The 16,418-nt window shown below is 41.6% G+C and overlaps 1 protein-coding gene across 3 annotated transcripts in view; it reads right to left on the bottom strand.

Moving 5' to 3' along the window:
- LPCAT2 (lysophosphatidylcholine acyltransferase 2) overlaps positions 1 to 15,721 on the bottom strand; it is a 69,279-nt gene extending 53,558 nt beyond the window's left edge. For 2 of the 3 annotated variants that reach the window (XM_043599221.1, XM_043599222.1), the window contains exons 1-2: positions 15,370 to 15,716; positions 1,709 to 1,848 (exon numbers count right to left, since the gene is read on the bottom strand). In XM_043599221.1, coding sequence (XP_043455156.1) covers positions 1,709 to 1,848; positions 15,370 to 15,540 — 311 coding nt within the window. In that variant the 5' untranslated portion in view covers positions 15,541 to 15,716. Of the gene's footprint in view, positions 1 to 1,708; positions 1,849 to 15,369 lie in introns of all 3 variants that reach the window. The other variant, XM_043599220.1, reaches the window with a different exon arrangement.
- Positions 15,722 to 16,418: the final 697 nt, after the last annotated feature.

The raw sequence follows: 16,418 nt of genomic DNA, 5'->3' as shown, positions 1-16,418 counted from the left end.
ACTTCCTGTCTAATTCTCTCAGTAGTCTTGTAGCAATACAGCGAGGGGCTATTAAGCAACTAGTCATTGAGGAAGTTTCTCTGACTTTTACTCCACAGTAAGGAGAAGTGAGACACAGAAAGCCGATGTACTTTTCCAGAGGGCACAGGGAAATGACCGTCTCTCTCCTTCTTGCTGTTTAGAGTTCAGAGTCTATTTTACATAAGGATAAAAAGCTCACCCCTTTACCGATTTCCACCCTTATTTTTGATTTAAAGTGGTGTAGATTTTGACAACCGCGTTCTAAAATATCCCATATTCAGAGCTGTTAAACACTTTTTTAAAGGATTTTAAAAGGGCTAAAAGTTTGGGGCTGCATAATTAATTTCAATGTTACCTGTTTGAGAGGAAGTAGAAATACTTAATTGGAAAAAATGGAACTTTCTTTTTTTTTAAATATTTATTTTGTTTTTGAGAGAGAGAGAGACAGAGAGACAGAGAGACAGCATGAGCAGGGGAGGGACAGAGAGAGAGAGAGGATTTGAAGCAGGCTCCAGGCTGAGCTGTCAGCACAGAGCCCGACATAGGGCTTGAACTCACAAACCGAGACCATAACTGAATCGAAGTTGGTGCTCAACAGACCGAGCCACCCAGGCCCCCGGAACGTTCTTTTCCAACACTTATTTAATCTGTTTTCTGGATTCTTAGACTACTCCTTCCATCATGATAGGGCTTCATAAGCTGTTAACAACAGAAACCGAAGAGATAATTGAAAGGAATTGGCGAGTCATGAAAAAAATCTCTCTTAAAGTATTTTTTAGGGACACACGGCCTTGATTCATAAAGCAAAGGATTATGATTTGCAAGGATTGAGGTGGTATTATTCTCTGGGGACACTGCCAGCCTTGTATTCACTTCCACTGGAAACCAGTCTTGTGCTGAATGTTGACATTATTCACTAGAACATGAACTGAAGAGTAAATTGCATATTTCTTTAAAAGTTTCTAGAACAGTGATTTTCAAAATTTTTGGAGGACATTCTCATTTGAGATTTGGAAGAAAGGAATAGCCCCTATGTAGCATACAAATTTTAAACAAAGTGGACAATTTTAGAGAGTTCAATGGTGCCCTGCACCTCACCTACGGCTTTCTATTCCAAGGAGCCCACCTTACAAGCCTTCACTCTCAGGACATACTTACGCCAACAAGTTGGCTCTGTCCAATGGGAATGAACTTTTACCAGTAACTATTAATTGGTGATGAGTTTATTCTCAACTACCCTGCTGATTAGATAAATATTCAAAAAATACACTATAGTTGATCCACTTACTTGCACCACGGCAGAAAGTATGTAGTTACTACAGAGGGACAAAAGTAAATGTCATGACTGAGGGACAGCAGAGGAAAGACCCATAGTTTTCAGCTGTAAAGGTTTCAAGTATACTAGTTGGGTTTCCCAGAATCAGGGGCCTCTCACTTTGTGGCAAGGACTCGGAAAACAATATTTTAATATTGGGAAATTACAACTTCAACAGAAAATTATCATAAGGCGCTTGGGCAAAAGTTTCTATATGTGATGAATTTAAGAACCGTTTCGTCTGAGAAAAAGAAAATAAATGGTTAATAGTGAGTAGGCAACATTAGATAAAACTACTGATTGGTGACTCAACCACAGTAATTGCTTCTTTAATCTTGATTTAGCTAACATTTAGACGTTATTATCTCTTACCTCCTCCAACCAGTTATTGGATGGGTCAGCTTTTCAGGACAGCATGCTGTTGAAATTGCAGCAAATGGCCATGCCAGTAATATAATTAATGCAACCAGTAAGACACGGATTGGAAGCAGGATAATTCCAAGAAAGAAAATCTGAAAGTGAAAATTGATTAAAAAAAAAAAAAAAAAAAGATGAGTGGACAATATTGTAACGTTCTGGCTATCAGACTGAAACACGTAAGAGGAAAGTTTTGTGTTATTCACGTGTTCACTAAAGGATAAACTGAACATTAACATGCACCAGACATGAAAATCTAAGCACAAGGGAAAAGAAACTACATCTGGCAAAAGCAACAGTGAATGAAACCAGGTACTACAATGACAACTTGATCTATTTATCAAGGAAGGTGATAGAAACAAAGTATCTGACTTAGCAGTCAGGGCAAGCTTCCTGGAGGAGTTGAAGGCTGAATGGTCTGGAAAGACAAGCACAGGGGTGCCCGGGTGGCTCAGTCAGTTAAGCATCCGGGTCTTGACTTCGTTTGGCTCAGGCCATGATCTCACGGTTCATGGGTTTGAGTCCCGCATCGCGCTTGGTGCTGGCAGTGCAAGAGCCTGCTTGGATTCTCCCTCTCTCTCTTTCTCTTCCTCTTTCTATGCCTTTCCCAGCTCATGGACTCTCTCTCTCTCTCTCTCTCTCTCTCTCTCTCACTCACTCTCAAAATAATAAACTTTAAAAAAAGAAAGAAAGACAAGCAGAAGCTAGCAAGGTGAGAGGGGAAATCGCTTTTTGAGAGCTGAGTGGAAGGGAAGAGTGTTAATGAAGGTGTTAGAGGGTAAAGGAGTAAATGCATGATTTTTATACCTGCCAGCCCTTTATAATTAATAACAATAAGGAGATGGAGAAGGGAAAAGTACAAATAACAATAAAAAAATAAGGAAGAAGAATGAAAACTAAAAATAACCAACGACACATGAGGGCTTACTAGGAAGCAGGCACTCTAAGCCCTTGGCAGGTGGTGACCTATTTGATTCCTATGACCTTAGGTTGTTTTACCTCCAGGAACGGATGGCAAAGAGGAAGCTAAGTGAAGCTACTTTAAGATCACAGTTACCAAGTAGCAGCACCAGGGTTTGAACCCGGCGTGGCTACAAAGCCCTTGCTCTTCATCCTATACCATCTTGACTTTTAAATACACGGCCCTTATGCATACCAGATTACCTTGCTTCTATTAGCCAATTACACTAGTCACACCGTGCGGTCCTTCTGCCTCTATTGTCCCTTGATGGAAATCTGAGCATCATCAAACAATTTATGAGAGACACCAAAATTGTTCCACTTTTCTATCAAATGATTTAACATACAATCCAATCTCTATCAACTTATCCGTGTGCCTGTGTGCATGTTTGAAGTCAAAATTACATATGAGGAAAATGCACGGATCTTAAGCACATAATTCAGTGAGGTTTGAGAAATATGTACCCTTGCAACACCAGTCAAGACACAGAACATGTCTACCATCCAGAGAGTCATCTTGGGCCTCTTCCAGTGAATCCCTACCCTTTTAGGCAACCAATTCTGGATTTCCATCACCATGGATTAGTTTTGTCTGTTCTTGAACGTCATATAAATGAATCATACATCATGCATTCTTATGCGTCGACCCTCTCCCAGTTAACATAACGGGTGTTGAAATTCAACTATGTGATTTTGCAAATCAGTAATTCATTTTTTTTTAATTGCAGAATATAGTTCCAGTGTATTGCCTGCATGACAATCTGTTTATTATTATGTTGATGAATCTTTCGGTCGTTTCCAGTTGTGGGCTCTTATGACTAAAGCCACTATGAACATTCTTCTAGGAGACTTTTTGTGGACGTGGGTTTTCATTTCTCTTAAGTAACTACCTAGGAGTGGAATTGCTGGGTCATAGATAGTTTAACTTTATCAGAAATTGCCAAACCACTCTCCACAGTGGTTGTATCATTTTAAAGTATTACTGGCAATGTATGGGAATGTCAGTCATTCGTACATCCTTACCAACATTTGGTCTTAGTATTCTTTTTAATTTTTTTTAAACGTTTATTTATTTTTGAGACAGAGAGAGACAGAGCATGAACGGGGGACAGTCAGAGAGAGAGGGAGACACAGAATCGGAAACAGGCTCCAGGCTCCGAGCTGTCAGCACAGAGCCCGACGCGGGGCTTGAAATCACGGACCATGAGATCATGACCTAAGCCGAAGTTGGACGCTTAACCGACTGAGCCACCCAGGTGCCCCGGTGGTATTCTTTTAAAAAAAAAAAATCAGGGTTCCTGGGTGGCTCAGTTGATTGAGCACCCGACTTTGTTCGGCTCAGGTAATGATCTCACAGTTTGTGAGTTTGAGCCCCACATCAGGTTCACAGCTGTCAGATCCTGCTTCGGATCCTCTGACCCCCTCTCTGCCCCTCATGCTCTCGCTCTCTCTCTCAAAAACGAACGAACATTTAAAAAAAAAACCAAACTTCTGGGGTGCCTGGTGGCTCAGTCAGTTAAGCGTCTAACTCTTGATTTTGGCTCAAGTCATGATCGCATGGTTCATGAGATCGAGTACCACATGGGGCTCTGTGCTGACAGCACAGAGCCTGCTTGGGATTTTCTCTCTCCCTCACTCTTTCTCGAAACTAAGATAAATATTAAAAAATCAACTTTATTAAGGCATAATTTACATAAAATAAAATGCACCTATTTTAAGTGTAGACAGCATGAGTTTTTCAAATATATCCTTATGCAAACACCACCACAACCGGGATATAAAACAGTCCAATCGCCCAAAAAAGTTCCTTTGTGCCACTCAGCAGTTAGTATACCCTCCCTGGCCCTCGGTAACCACTGACAGGCTCTTTTTCACCCTAGTCTTGCCTGTCCTAGATGGTCACATAGAGATCACACAGTATGCATTCTTTTCTGTCTGGCTTCTTTTCCCTTCATATTTTTGAGATTCTACCTGTCGTCATTACGTACCGAAAAGACATAACGTCAATACATAACATGGTAAAGTCTTTTAAATTGCAGAGTATTATTCCACTGAATGAATATATCATGATTCATTTATCCATTCATTTGCTCATGGACATTTGGCCTATTACAAATTTTTAGCTAATATGAATATAGTTCCCATGGACATTAAAGCTCAAATCTCTGGTGCTCATACATTTTCACTTCACCAGGAGTGAAGCCATTGGGTCAGAATGGATAAATTTATAAGACACTGCCAAACAGTTTCCCAAACGGGTTGTATGATTTTATGTCTCCACTGACAAAACATGGAAGTTTCTGTTGCTTCATATCCTCACCAATATTCGGTGCTGTCAGTCTTTGTAGGCATTCAAGGGGGCGTAAAATAATATCTCAATGTGGTTTTAATTCACATTTCCTTGATGAACCATGATGTTGAGCACATTCTTCATGTGCTTACTGGTCATTCCTCTAACTTTTTATGTTAAGTGTCTGTTCAAATCTTTGGCCTATGTTTATTGGGTTGTTAGTCATTCTCTTATCAATTTGTAGGAGTGCTTTATATGTTCCACATACAAGACCTTTGTCATTATATGTATTAAAATATTGAAATATTTTCTTCCATTCCATGGCTTGCTTTTTCATTTTCTTAATGATTATCTTCTGATGAGAAGAATTTTAATTCTGACGCAGACTAATTTATCAAGTTTTAGTTTTAGTTTTCTGTGTCCTTTCTAAGAAATCTTTACTTACCTCAAGGTCATGATGATATTTTACATTCTTTTCTAGAAGCTGTATGGTTTTGGTCTATGACCCATCTTAAATTACTTTCTGTGTGTGGTGTGAGGTAGGGATCATGGTTTGTTTTTGTCCACAGCTTTATCTAGCTGTTCCAACACTATTTGTTGAAAAGACCTGATACTCCATAATGACTTTCTTGGCAACTCTGTTAAAAATCAGTTGAACACATATGTGTGGGCTCTCTATTATGGTTCATTTATTGGTTGATATGATCGATTCATCTATTCTGTCAATACCTCATCCTCTCCACTTCTGTCACTCTTTTTAGTAAGTCTTGAAATCAGGTAGTATATGTTCTGCAGGTTTTTCTTCAAACTTTTTTTTGGGTTATTCTAGATCCTTTGCATTTCATCCATACATACATTTCAGAATTAATTTTTCAGTTTCCACACAAACAAAAAAGTCTCTTGAGATTTCAATGAATCTATAGGGTTTATTGAATCTATAGATCGATCTGGAAGGAATTATCACCATAATAATATTGATTCTTCCAATTTATAAACATGATATATCTCTCTCCACTTATGTTAAGTTTCATTAATTTCTCACAATGGTGTTTTGTTGTTTTCAGTGTACTGGTTTTACATATTTTTGGTTAAACACATTCTTAATTATTTAACATTATTTTATTGCTATTATAAATAAGATCGTTTAATTTTATTTGGCAATCGGTTGCTACTAGTATATAGACCTGTAACTGATTTTAAGTTTTACGCTTATACCCTACAACCTAGTCAACTGCACATATTAATTCTGGTTGCTAGTCATTTTGCAGATTCTTTAGGATATTCTACATATACAAACATGACATCTGTGAATAAATACAGTTATACCTTTTCTGCTTTTTTATTTTTAATTTTTAAAACTTTAAAATTCCAATATAATGAACATACAGTGTTACATTAGTTTCAGGTGTGCAATATAGTGATTGAACAATTCCATACATCACCTGATGCTCATCAAGACAGGTGCCTTAATCCCCATCACCTATCTTATCCACCCTCCCCACTCACTTCCCCTCTGGTAACCATCAGTTTGTTCTCTATGGTTATGAGTCTGTTTCTTGGTTTGTCTCTTTTTCCCCTTTGCTCATTTTGTTTGTTTGTTTCTTAGATTCCACATATAAGTGAAATCATACGGTTTTTGCCTTTCTCTGACTGGCTTATTTCTCTTTCCTTTTTAATCTGTATGTCTTTTGTTTCTTTCTCCTCCTATTTTATTGCACTGACCAGGACCCCAACTTCAACGTTGAACAGAAGTGTTGAACAAGATATTTGTCTTGCTCCCAAACTTTGGGGGAACAGGTTCACTATTTCACCATTATGATGCTAGCTAAAGGTGTTTCATAGATACCTATTATTACATTGAGAGAGTTCCCTCTTATTTCTATTTTCCTGAAAATTTATTTAAACATCAGTGGATATTGAATTTTGTCAAATGAGTTATCAAAATTTCTGCATCCATTGAAATGATCGTATGCTTCTTATCATATGTTTGGCTAATATGATAAATTACATTGAAATATAAATTTTTGTAGGTTAAACCAACCTTGTATTCCTGGGATAAACCAAACATGGACAGGATATATTATCCTTTCCACACATTGCTATATTTGACCTGCTAATAGTTTAAGAGTTCTTATATCAGGATCATGAGGGAAATTGGTGTGTAACTTCCTTTCCTTATAACATTTTTTTTTCCAGATTTTGGTATTAAGATGATGCTAACCACATATGTTTTTGTATAGTGTCTTCATTTTCATTTATCTCAAAGTATTTACTAATTTTTATGATTTCGTCTCTGAATCATTGATTTTTTAGGGGTAATTTAACTTCCACGTATTTGTGAATTTCCCAGTTTTTTTCTGTTATTTTTTTCTTTTTTAAAAAATTTTTTTAATGTTTATTTATTTGTGAGAGAGAAAGACACAGACAGAGAGAGTGTGAGTGGGGGAGGGGCAGAGAGAGAGAGGGAGACACAGAATCTGAAGCAGGCTCCGGGCTCCAAGCTGTCAGCACAGAGCCTGACACGGGGCTCGAGCCCACAAACCATGGGATCATGACCTAAGCCAAAGTTGGATGCTTAACTGACTGAGCCACCCAGGTGACCCTCTGTTATTTTTTTCTAATTTAGATACATTGTGGTTGAAGAAGATACATTATATTCTTGTAATTCTTTTACACTTACTGAAACATGTTTTATGACCTACTATAATTCTCTGTCCTAGAGAATGTTCCATGGGCACTTGAGAAAAATGCATTTTCTGCTGCTGCTGGATGGAGTGTCTATATATATACATATGTATATGTATATATATATATGTATATATATGTATATATAGAGACATGTATATATACATGTATATATCTTAGGGCTAGCTAATGTGTTGTTCAAGTTTTTTCCTTGTTTATACTGTTTCACTGTTCTACTATTGAAAGTAGGGACTTGAAGTCTATAACTACTATTGTTGAATTGTCTATTTCTCCCTTCAATCTGTTTTGCTTTGTGTATTTGGGGCTCTGTTGTTAGGTGCATATATGGCTCTAATTGTTATATTTTCCAGATGAATCAACCCTCTTATTATAAAGTGTCCTCCTTTATCTCTAGTAACAATTTCTGTCTTAACGTCTGTTTTATTTAATATTAATATAGCCCCTCCAATTTTCTCTTGGTTACTGTTTGAATGGTATATCTTTCTCTGTCCTTTTATTTTCAGCCTATTTGGGTCTTTGAATCTGAAGTGTGTCTTTTTAGATAGCATAGAGTTGGATTATATATTTTTAATCCATTCTTCCAATCTCCGCCTTTTAATTAGTGTGTTTAATCCATTTATACTTAATGTAATTACTGATAAGACTTAATCTGCTCTTTTACTATTTGCTTTCTACATATCTTATGTATTTTCATTTCTATATTTCTCCATAAAGTTCTTTTATGTTAAACAGATATTTTTATAGTGTACCATTTTAATTCCCTTGTCACTTCATTTAAAATTATTTTCTTAGTGGTTGCTGTAAGTGTTCCCATCTTCACTAACCTGGTTTGGATTAATACTAACTTAATTGTAATAGTATACAAAAATTGTGCTTCTATATCTCTATCTCCTCCTTCCTCCTGTTTGCTTATATTGTCATACAAATTACATCTTTATATACTATATGTTTATCAACACATATTTCTAATGCTTTATGTAGTTGTCTTTTAAATCGCATAGAAGACAAAAGGATTTACAAGTAAAAATTATTTTTATATTGTCTTTTATATTTATACATGCAGTTATCTTTACCAGTATTTTTTTTATTTCTTCATTTGGATTGGAGTTGCTCTCCAGTATTATTTCAACCAAAGTTCTCCCTGTAGTATCTCTTTCAGGGAATGTGTGCTCGGGACAGATTCTCTCAGTTTTTGTTTAATTTCCCTTTTACTTTTGAAGGAGAGTTTTTCTGACTCTATAATTCTTGGTTGGCAACCTCTACTTTCAACACTTTGAGTGTATCATCCTAGTGCCTTCTGGCCTCCATGGTTCCTGATGAACAATCAGACATTAATCTTACTCAAGATCTCTTTGTATATGGTGAGTCTGTTTTCAAGATTCTCTCTTCTTCTTTGGCTTTTAACAGTTTGATTATGATGTTTCTGGGTATAGTTTATCTTTGAGTTTATTTATGCTTGGAAGTCATTAAGCTTCTTGGATGTGAAAATTAATGTTTTTTTCACTGAATCTGGAAAGTTTTCAGCCATTTTTTCTTCAATTATTCTTTGCCTCCTTCTGTGGCTCCCATTATGCTTATGTTGATACACGTGATAGTGTTCTATGGGTCTCTTTTCTGTATCTTTTTTCTGCTCACTTTTCTGTATCCTTTTTTCTTTATATTCCTCATACTAGTTAATCTCAATTGCTCTATCTTTAAATTTGCTGATTCTTTTGTTTGTTCAAGTCTGCTGTTGAGTCCCTCTAGTGAATTTTTCATGTCACCTATTGTACTTTTTAATTCCACAATTTCTATTTGGTTCTTTAAAAAAATTTTTTTTAATGTTTATTTATTTTTGAGAGAGAGAGCTAGTGGGGGAGGTGCAGAAAGAGAAGGAGACACAGAATCCGAAGCATGCTCCAGGTTCTGAGCTGTCAGCACAGAGCCCAATGTGGGGCTCGACTCATAGATTGCAAGATCATGACCTGAGCCAAAGTTGGATGGTTAACTAACTGAGTCACCCAGGTGTCCCTTGGTTCTTTTTAATAATTTCTATCTCTATCTCTATTTGGTGATACATTGTCTCATATTTTCCTTTAGTTCTTTAGACATGGTTTCCTTTAGTTATCTGAACATATTTAAAGTATCTAATTTAAAGTTCTTGGATAGTAGTAGGTCCAATATCTGGGCTTCCTCAAGGATAGTTTGTATTGACTGCTATTTTTCCTATTTATGGGACATACTTTATTGTTCTTTGCATATCTTGCAATTGTTTTTGTTAAAAACCATTTTAAGTAATATGACAACTCTGAAAATCGTATTCTCTTCCATCACCAGGGTTTATTGTTGTTGCTGTTTGTTGTTGTTATTTGTTTGTTCAGTGACTTTTATGAACTAATTCTATAAAGCCTGTATTTTTTGTCATGTGTCATGTGTGGCTACTGAAGTCTCTGACCAATTAGCTTAGTAGTCAGCTAATGATTAAATAAGATTTCCTCACATGCCTAGAACCAATAAGTTTCCCAGTGTTTGCAAACAATCTCTTGTGTGTATGTTGGAGCATATCTTCAACACACAGCCAAGAAGAAGTTCACAGCTCTGCCTTAGCTTTTACTTCCTGTTTGTACAAAGCCTAAAGATTAGCTAGAGGTGAGAGCTTAGGGTATTCTGTTGTTTTGTTTTGTCTTGTTTTCAGGTCACATGTATAGCCTTGGGTATACACACAGACCGATATAAGTGGATGCCCTTCTAGATTCCTATGAATATGTCAAATCTTTTTAAAGTCCCCTAAGGACATCTCATTCCCTAGCTTTTTCTTGTAAGGTTTTTGGTTAAGCCTATTGTTTGTTCCAATCTTTATTCACTGCCTCAGGCAGCTGTCATGTTAAGCAACTGCCTCTGATTGTTTTTGACAAACACCAGTGGAGAAAAGACTTTGCACTGGATGACCTCCAAGGCAGGTCAAATAAGCCTTGCAAACAGTCTTGCAAATGACCTAGAAATAACCTTTACTGCAAGAAAGTACCATAGCATAGACCCTGAACAGACAGTTAGAATGAAGTTATAGTATATTCATACAATTTACTCACATTCACAATTAGTAGCTAATACAAAATTTAATTAAGTTGTCAAACATTGGGCAACTTTTTTATGTGCCATTTCCAGGTTTGCAACAAATAATGGTATTTAACAGTAAATAAACCATTTTTGAGGAACCTTTTGACAAATTAAAAGGATTCTCCACCATATTTCCATTTGGTACATCATCTCTGGAGGGAGGCCTTCTTTCAACACTCTCAGGGTTATCTCCTCTGGATTTTCTTCATAGGACTACTAAAACATGGAATTTCATATTTTTTGTATTCGTTTAACTTTTTCAGTGAAACATAAGCTTTAGATAGGCAGGGTCCTTATTTCTCTTGTCCACTGTTGTATCTCCAGAAATTAGAGTTGTGCCTGGTACATAATAGACATTCAAAAAATATTGTTGGTGTGGTAAGTGCCCCACAGTTACTACCAAACACTCATTTCAATTCCATATTCTGTTGAGGAAATGAAAGCCAGGCAACTTATTTCCATGCCACTAAGCGGCAGACCCTTAAATTGTCAGAAAGAGAAGAGGAAGGGCAAAGCTAAGTCTTACAGGGAGATACACAAGTGACAACAGTCCTTAAGCGAGATATTGATCATTATTCAAGGTTAAGTTCAGTCTGAATTGATCACAGTAAGTCATACTTAAATGAAAGTATATCCACCTTTTAAACTTGGTAATATAGATAACATTGTTTTTCACCCAAGCCTAGTTAAATCTTCCCTTTGCCCAGACTGTTCAAGACATTGAAACCTCTCTGGTATCTCTGGTCTATATTTTTAATTTAAAAAACAAAAGCAAAACAAAACAAAAAACCTAGACTATATTCAACTCCGTTCAATAGAAGTAGTAAATTTTAAGTAGAGTATAAAATGTGTAGACAACAAATAGCATAGCTATCAATATTAAGATCAGCAAACAGTCCAGATTCTTTCACACACTATCCCACTTAATTTTAACCCTCCTTTGATGTAAGACTATCCGAATTTAATCAATGAGGAAAGCGAAGTTCAGAGAGGTTAAGTAACTTGGCCAAAGTCATACAACTAATAAATGGTGGGGCCTGAGCAGGTTTTCTGACTAAGACTAGTGATCTTTCCATTATACTACAGCCCTTGTAGAGTTATTTGAAAGTGCTCTCCAAACAATAACAGGTCATGTATAAAAAGATAAACAAAACAATTTACTCTCGATGTAATATAAATATAAATAAATATAAATATACCACTTTGACCCTCTCTCCAAAATATAAAGCCAAATAGACATACGTTCATTGAAGAATGACTGATTTGACCAAATCAGACTAAAACTAATCCTGTATGATAGCCAACGTATTTAGAAGTGTTTCAGAAATTTTAAGACACAAAGGGAATATCTGTCCATTTAAAGACACTAGGGTCAAATTTTTAAACATTTAGCTTCTTTACAAAGAGGTATTACTACATTATCTTCCTCTTCCTCTCTCACACCCTTCTTCAACAGATGCCCATTACTCTAACCTGCCTCCACTGTGGGGGACAATGGTCTCAGCACATATAAGTGGGCTATGCAACTATTGCACTATTTCAGATTTGAAGTAAAGAAACGTGTGAGATGGACAGGAAAACATGAACCCCCCCCCCCTTTCTTTTTCATGCAGAAGACACAGGACAAATGTAGCTTGCACATTCTATCTTGTTCTTTGATCGCTAACTTTACCAAAGAGGAAGTCCAAAGAGGGAGTTGTAACTGCTAATGGTAAAAGCAGCGCTTTACAAGAAAAAGGAAAGAAAAGGAAACTTCCTTTTGGTATTCTGCACTTTTTAACAGTGGAAAAAAGTTTGAAGAAGTGTTGACTCTAGATGTGCTTGAGTGAAGAATGATCCAGGGTGATGACTTTTGAAACACGTGAAGCTGACCCACGTTATCCCTTTTCCTAGATTCGGATTTCCTCCCCTTGATGCCCCTGTTCAGCTAGATCATCCCAGCCTTACTTCTTTCCTTGTTCTAATTCCAGACCCGGGTTCTCTGCGTTCTCCCTCACTCTTCACATCCCAGACTGCCTCCTCTCCTTCCCTAAGGCAAAAAAAAAAAGACTCCCCCAAGCCCACTCTCCTATAGATTGCCCACCCCCCCCCCACCCCCACTCCACACTAACAAACTCGAGTTGAAGTTCTTGTCACAGATTCATCTCCCTTCTCAGCACGGAATGTTTCCCGTGTCACTGGCCTGCTCAGTCTTCTCTTGTTTAGGACTCACCTCTCAGACCCACATGTTCTTTGCATTTTCTCTTCTCACACACCTTCAGACCATCCTCCACTTGTCCTCAATTCTCACACCTACACCTCCGCCCCTTCCAGACTCCTGGTCGCTTCAAAAGCCCTCACTTCCTAGGTCCCACATCTCGTTCTTCCTCAGAGCCTTTGCTTCTCAGACTCACAACCTCCCCACCCACCATCACACCCACACTCCCTTCCGACAACTGCCCCTGTCATATCAAGGGCCCTCCCCTGGATCTGCTTCCCCTCTCAGACCCACATCCGTCCCCTGGATCTGCCTCCTCTCTCAGACCCACATCCCTCCCCTGGATCTGCCTCCCCTCCACACCCACATCCTTGCCCTGGACCTGCCTCCCCTCTCAGACCCACATCCCTCCCCTAGACCTGCCTCCCCTCTCAGACCCACACCCCTCCCCTGGATCTGCCTCCCCTCTCAGACCCACACCCCTCCCCTGGATCTGCTACCTCTCTCAGACCCACATCCCTCTCCTAGACCTGCCTCCTCTCTCTGACCCACATCCTTCCCCTGGATCTGCCTCCTTTCTCAGACTCACATTCTTCCACTGGATCTGCCTCCCCTCTCACACCCACATCCCTCCCCTGGATCTGCCTCCTCTCTCAGACTCACATTCTTCCACTGGATCTGCCTCCCCTCTCACACCAACATCCCTCCCCTGGATCTGCCTCCTCTCTCAGACCCACATCCCTCCCCTGGATCTGCCTCCTCTCTCAGACCCACATCTTTCTGCTGGATCTGCCTCCTCTCTCAGACCCACATCCCTCCCCTAGACCTGCCTCCTCTCTCAGACCCAAATCCCTCCACTGGATCTGCTTCCCCTCTCACACCCACATCCCTCCCCTGGATCTGCCTCCTCTCTCAGACCCAAATCCCTCCACTGGATCTGCTTCCCCTCTCACACCCACATCCCTCTCCTAGACCTGCCTCCTCTCTCAGACCCACATTCCTCCCCTAGACCTGCCTCCTCTCTCAGACCCACATCCCTCCACTGGATCTGCTTCCCCTCTCACACCCACATCCCTCCCCTGGATCTGCCTTCTCTCTCAGACCCACATCCCTCTCCTAGACCTGCCTCCTCTCTCAGACCCACATCCCTCCCCTGAATCTGCCTCCCCTCTCTGACCCACATCCCTCCCCTAGACCTGCCTCCCCTCTCACACCGACATCCCTCCCCTAGACCTGCCTCCTCTCTCAGACCCACATCCCTCCCCTGGATCTGCCTCCTCTCTCAGACCCACATCCCTCCCCTAGACCTGCCTCCCCTCTCAGACCCACACCTCTCCCCTGGATCTGCCTCCTCTCTCAGACCAACATCCTTCACCTCTCTCACCTGGCTCCTCCTCCTTTGTCAGATCTCTGCCCTTCCCCTGGATCTACCTCCCCTCTCAGACCCACACCCTTCCCCTGGATCTGCCTCCCCTCTCAGACCCACATCCCTCCCCTGGATCTGCCTCCCCTCTCAGACCCACATCCCTCCCCTGGATCTGCCTCCCCTCTCAGACCCACATCCCTCCCCTGGATCTGCCTCCCCTCTCAGACCCACACCCCTCCCCTGGAACTGCCTCCTCTCTCAGACCCACATTCCTCCCCTGGATCTGCCTCCTCTCTCAGACCCACAATCCTTCCACTGGATCTGCCTCGCCTCTCACACCCACATCCCTCCCCTGGATCTGCCTGCTCTCTCAGATCCACATCCCTCCCTGGATCTGCCTCCTCTCTCAGACCCACATCCCTCCCCTAGACCTGCCTCCCCTCTCACACCCACATCCTTGCCCTGGACCTGCCTCCTCTCTCAGACCCACATCCCTCCCCTGGATCTGCCTCCTCTCTCAGACCCACATCCCTCCCCTAGACCTGCCTCCCCTCTCACACCCACATCCTTGCCCTGGACCTGCCTCCTCTCTCAGACCCACATCCCTCCCCTGGATCTGCCTCCTCTCTCAGACCCACATCTTTCTGCTGGATCTGCTTCCCCTCTCAGACCCACATCCCTCCCCTAGACCTGCCTCCCCTCTCAGACCCACACCCCTCCCCTGGATCTGTCTCCTCTCTCAGACCCATATCCCTCACCTCTCTCACCTGGCTCCTCCTCCTTTGTCAGATCTCCGCCCTTCCCCTGGATCTGCCTCCTCTCTCAGACCCACATCCCTCACCTCTCTCTCCTGGCTCCGCCTCCCCTGTCAGATCCACGCCCCTCCCCCCGATCTGCTTCCTCTCGGCCTCAAGCCCCTCACCTACCTCTGCCTTCACCGTCAGACCCACGCCTCTCCCCTTGTTCCTCCTCCTCGCCCCTTGTTCCGCCGGCTCCCTCACCTGGAGGCGACTCGCCGCGCCCATCCGTGTCTGCTGCACGAACGGGTTGGGCACCGGCGGCGGGAAGAAGGACGCCTGGCGGGGCACCATGGACGGCCGCAGCCCGGCTTGCCCCATGCCCGCGCCCGGCACGGTGGCCGCCACCGCCGCCGCCTCCGCGCACTTGCTCATGGCTCAGCAGGGCGTCGGACCGGACCCAGCGACCGTCGCGAAACGCCGGAGCGAGCACCCGTCGAGACCTCCTAGGGGGAGCTTCACCGGAGTCCCAGCCCGCGGCGCTGTTGCGGGGCCACCGCGCAGGCGCGAGTCACCTAGAGGCCGTCTGGCCTCGCCTCTGGCTCTGAACGCCCCAGCTCTGGCTCCGCCCCCTGAGCGCTGGCCCCACCCCTTTAGGTATCTGGCTCTTCCTCTTTGGTCATATAACTCCCCCGCCCCGAAAGTTTCTCCTTCAGAGCAGGGCACCCCAATGAGAGACAGTTTAGGCAGGGTTCTCTGCTTGAGGGCCACGCCCACCTGGAGTACCAATCTCTTTTACGGGGCCTGTTGGCCTAATCTCGCTGGCTCCAGGAGCCTCAGTTGGCCCCTTCTGTAAAATGGGATAAACAGAACTCAGATCAACAGAACCCAAATCCAGCCATCCCTAGGATGTGCCATTTAAGTGAGTTAGTATATCCAGGGTGCGTTTTGTTTTATGTGTTTAATTTCTGGTATATGTTTCGGTTTTGCTTAAACCAGTTGGAGGTGGATGTTTGCCAGTTACAGCTGAAAGAGTCATGACAACAGAGATATTGGTACCTGGAGTGGAATCTTCCCCTCAAAACATGGGCCAACAGTGGAAGATGGTTCTCCAAAAGAAAATCGAGCTTTCCCGATGCTGTTAATAGAAAAAGACAATGATTGCCAACTATTGCCTTCCACGCTTGATGAGGAATCTGGCCCCCAAAAGGGAAATAACTTGGGCCAGGGCTCTATTTTACCCTGAGGACGTTCAAGGGCCTATCTGGAACTATATGAGTAGTGGTGGGGCTGGGGAAGATAGACAGTTTCCC

The sequence above is a fragment of the Prionailurus bengalensis genome, chromosome E2, assembly GCF_016509475.1.
Source record: "Prionailurus bengalensis isolate Pbe53 chromosome E2, Fcat_Pben_1.1_paternal_pri, whole genome shotgun sequence".
NCBI classification, from domain to species: domain Eukaryota; kingdom Metazoa; phylum Chordata; class Mammalia; order Carnivora; family Felidae; genus Prionailurus; species Prionailurus bengalensis.
Note: the sequence above shows the minus strand (reverse complement) of the source record. Positions and strands in the feature narration are given on the sequence as shown.